At 36.2% G+C, this 4,395-nt stretch overlaps 1 protein-coding gene across 1 annotated transcript in view; it reads left to right on the forward strand.

The window, feature by feature from the left end:
- Positions 1-486, forward strand: part of CBG26396 — a gene marked incomplete at both ends in the record, with an annotated part of 1,140 nt that extends 654 nt beyond the window's left edge. Inside the window, one exon of the mRNA XM_045235761.1 lies at positions 46-486. Coding sequence (XP_045098206.1) covers positions 46-486 — 441 coding nt within the window. The remainder of the gene's footprint in view (positions 1-45) is intronic.
- Positions 487-4,395: the final 3,909 nt, after the last annotated feature.

Here is a 4,395-nt window from a genome sequence, read left to right on the forward strand (position 1 = left end):
TAAATTGCTTCTGGCCTAACTAGTTATTTAGGGCGCGTTTTTTGACCCGTTGCCTTGGACCTAAGTGGGGAGAATTTTAATCAGAAAAAAATACAAAAAATTTTTAGTCGGAGTCCCTTTAATTCAATAAATAAATTTACTGTATTGGATTTTTTATTACTTAAAAAAGTTTTGAATGAGATTGTAACCTCCAAAATTTTAAAGGTGGGGGGACATGAAAAAAATAATGTTCTAGAAATTTCGTTTAAATATGCCTCTCGAGGAGTTGAACGTGTGGGACGAGGATTAAGGGTGCGGCGCCGCTACCGACTGAGCTACACGGGCAAAGTGAAAGCGGTCGCCCGATTGCATTCAAAGGCGAGGACGACATCTGTACGCAGAGTGACATTAAGCGTTGTACACCGTCACGGTAGAATGCATACTCTGGCCCCAAAAATCCCCCGTAAAATCTCCTGTCCCCCCACCTTTAAGCCAAACTTATACTAAAGTATCGAGAATTTAGTAAAAGTTCAATTTACAAAAGAAAAACTTCCAGAAGAAAATAAAATAGACCAAAGTTTTTGGAGCACACTGTTGGTACACTCTGCTCCATTCGTCGCAAAAATATAGGGACGTTTTTTCCCCCATTCCTCGTCTGAAAATTGTACTTTTCTCTCCCTCGACTCCAATCCATTTTTTATTTTCTCTCCAGTGTTCCCATAATATTTTCAGTGCTCTCTTACGGCGACGACCAAAAGGGCAATATCGTCAGGGAATGACATTCAAGGCAAACGAGAAAAAGGAGTGCAAAAACTCGAAAACAAAAAGTGCAAGTCTTGAAAAATAGCATTCCAGTGAAGAGAGGAATTCAGAGAAAAGAAGTGCAAGAGTGGAGAAAGGAGAAGAGAGAAAGGCCAAAGATTATGAGGCTGTTTTTCTGCTTTTTCTTTTGAGTCAGAAAATAAATACGAAATAGGGGAGGACCACTGAAACTAAAACTATTTTTATCCAAAGAATAAATCGATCGATCAAGATACTTCGAAACCAAACGAAAGACAGATGGAAAATTCGAAAACTTTGACCTTAAAATAGCCAAGACCCGGTGTAAAACGAGTGGAAGAATTTCGATAAAATCAGATGTACCTTCAGAATACGGTTGCCTTCGAGAGAAGATTCACAAAGATCTCTACGGTAGATTAAAATCGTTCAGATAGATGATCGCTAAAAGGAAATGTGTGGAACAGGACATTTTATAGAAAAATATAAACTAGACAGTAGTTTTAGAAACGAGATTGAAAGATCGAACTCTTTTGAAATTTCGACTTTTCGATTGAATTGAATTCGTAGTTCAGAACTCAAATTTCAGACCTAAAAATATCAATTATTTTAATTTTGTGTCTAATATATAGAACAATTAGTCGTAGGTTTCTGATATGTGAATTTTTGATTTTCTCTCGATAATACAAATATGGTTATCAAAGACTACAGAATACTATCAGTCGGTATCGGTCATCTTTGCAACACATTTCCAAATAGTTCATTGCAAACTTAAATGAAAAAAGAGCAAGATCATTTTTTGCTGATCTTTTTCATGGTCTTTCATCCATTGACAAATAGAATATGGACATAAGAAGAAGAAAATGGACCAATGAAAACGGAAAAAAACCAGAAAGAAAGAAAAGCGAGAAATGTCAACAAATCAACGAAACGGTGCGGAGCCAAATAGAGGATAAAATAGACATTTTCCAACGATCAAAGTTTCGTTTTGGGAGGAGAAACGCGAAGAGGAAAACTAATAAATCTTTTGATTTTTAAATTAGAGTTTGGTTTCCGGGAAAATGCATTAAAGACCGCAAGTGATAGCCAACTCTTAGATCTTTAGCCGCCGCATGTACGTTTTTCGGCAACCCTGCCTTACCTGCCGTAAAACCTGTAAAAGTAGGGCCCCATACTGTCTATTTGGAGCTCAGTTATTTTAATTCCTAGGCAAGATATAAAATTTTGTGATCTGATAAAACGTTTCTGATATTATGATAAACTTTATCAGTTGACAACTTCTGGATATCCTTTACAGGAACACAGAAAAATGGTCTCAAAGTTAAAATTGGTTTTACGGTCTATTACTACTAATGAAGCAGGAAAATAACCTCAATTCTGAAAATTGCTTGAACTAGCTCCATCTGCTATTTTTTCACAAAAATATTATAATTCCTCTGCAAAGATCTACCACACTGCGTAACAGTAAGTTCGATTGAATTAAGAACAGTTTCCTTCCCGAGTACTTTGTTCTCTATTCATTTGTGTCCTCATCTTAGCCTTTTCAATCAAATAATAAAATATTTAGGTCAATGTTTGCTCACTTTCTCAAACCGTTGGGGTCAGTTTTTGCGCGAAACTGTTTTGTGGCCTGCTATTGAGACAAAAGTTCGGGTGTCAGGAAATTGGTGAAAAGTTTGTTTCGTTGATTTTCCAATGAAAAATTGTAGAGATTATGATAAACGTTTTGTCAGTTGATCACTTTTTGATATCTTTGATAAGAACCGAGAGAAAAGAGCTCAAAGAAAAGAGTTGCGATTTGGCCGGCCTTCTATTAGAGTGGTTACTGTAACTATTGTCTCCTGTGAGTCCGATAAACTGTTGCCGGTAGTTGGCACATAGTGGACGGGTAAAGATGTTTATTGAGTTATCAGAAGTGTCACAAAAAAAGGAAATAAATAGAATGAGCAAGAAAAAAGAGATTAAGTTTGTCATCCGCACAATTGGAGAGGTTCTGATGAAAATCTATCTAGAATGCAATAATAAAAAAAAAAGACTAAAACTTTCAAATGGTTTATATTTGATCAATTTAGATGACAAGTATTATTGAGCTTCAAATTTCACATTGTTAGTCATTTCCGCCAATCTACAGTAATCTGGATACGACATCACAGTAGCACATCAGTCGGGGATTACATTTAGAGACTTTAGGAGAAGAGGTTCAACCGAGAAAGTGGAGTTCTATGAAGTCGTCTTATGTTGGTGCAATTTAATATTTGAAGTCAATAAAGATTTCGAACATCTTGGAAATAGAAAATGTTCAGTTTGACCATTCTTTGAACGTACCTCACATTTTCTTCTCTCCATAGAGTAAAAATTACCAGGTTTGATGAGAACGGGCGTAATGTTTTTTGCAATTCTCATGAGATGAAGCAAATTTGACAAACAGTAACTCAGCTCAAAGTTGATGAAATCATTTGAAATTCGGCATGTTTACTGATGAATTATTTGAATTTTTGTTCTCCAAATTTGAGCTCAATACAACGCGTTACTAACATTTTATGGTAGTACAAACATTAGCTTGGGTAATTTTGCGCCACCCTGCACTTTCATTCTAATAGTAAAACGGTTTCAAAACGTTTCTAGAACGTTTCCATAATTTTTAAAATGCAAATACAAAAGAGGAAGTACGAAAATAGGTAGGGACTGTCTGCAGTACTCCTATTCTTTTGATATCTATTCTGCTCATTGAACTGTTTTGATGTAGGGGTAGGGCAGTGATGTTTCTTTGCACTCGTTCTCTGATTTTGTTTTCAAAGGGATATTCTATATTTGCAAAAAAAAAGAAGTCACATGTCATTGAGTATCTCCTTCTTCTTTTCGATCCACCCTTCCTTTTTACAGAAGAATCGGTTTCAATTTATCACAAGATAAATGTATGTATCATTCCAATCAGCTACACAGAATGATCAAGAAGCGTGTCGACAGCGTGTTTGTGTTGCTTCCCTTATATCGTTTTCCGATATTCCCTCATGTGATTATCACTCTGATGGCGTTCAACTTTGTGCTGTTTTTCATGGAGATTTCGAGAAGAAAAGAGATATATTATGACCTCGAAACGACGCTCCTCCCCATGGGAGACTAAACGTGTTTCCAATGTGTGCGAACAATGATTTGCACTGCGGACACAACTTTCTGATATCACCATTACTATCAATCCCTATCAAAAAGGGATTTCCCATTTGTAACTCGATTTGCAGACGGGGTACAAAAATAGGAGTTTTTCAAACTATCTGCAATAATGACGCACCGTAAAACCTGTAACAGAAGGTCCCCTAACAGTTAACATTGACCTAATTCAACTCGATTCTTGTCAAAGATACTAAAAAGTGGTCAACTGATCAATTCTTAATCATAACATCAGAAGTGCTTTGTCAGTCGACATATTGTTGATATTTTGCAAAAGGGTCAAAACAAGTTTGCTCAAACTTGACACGTCGAGAGCCCTTAAGGTTTGTAAACTGAAACATAGACAAATCCATGCTGAAAATGTTATGTAGATCAGAAGATCAGAAAAATAGATACCGTAAAACCTCTAATAGAACGACACCCGGATCGTCCACTTTGAGCCTATATATCTCACTTCTTTTGAAAGGTATC

This window comes from Caenorhabditis briggsae (assembly GCF_000004555.2).
Source record: "Caenorhabditis briggsae complete genome, chrIV, whole genome shotgun sequence".
Taxonomy (NCBI): domain Eukaryota; kingdom Metazoa; phylum Nematoda; class Chromadorea; order Rhabditida; family Rhabditidae; genus Caenorhabditis; species Caenorhabditis briggsae.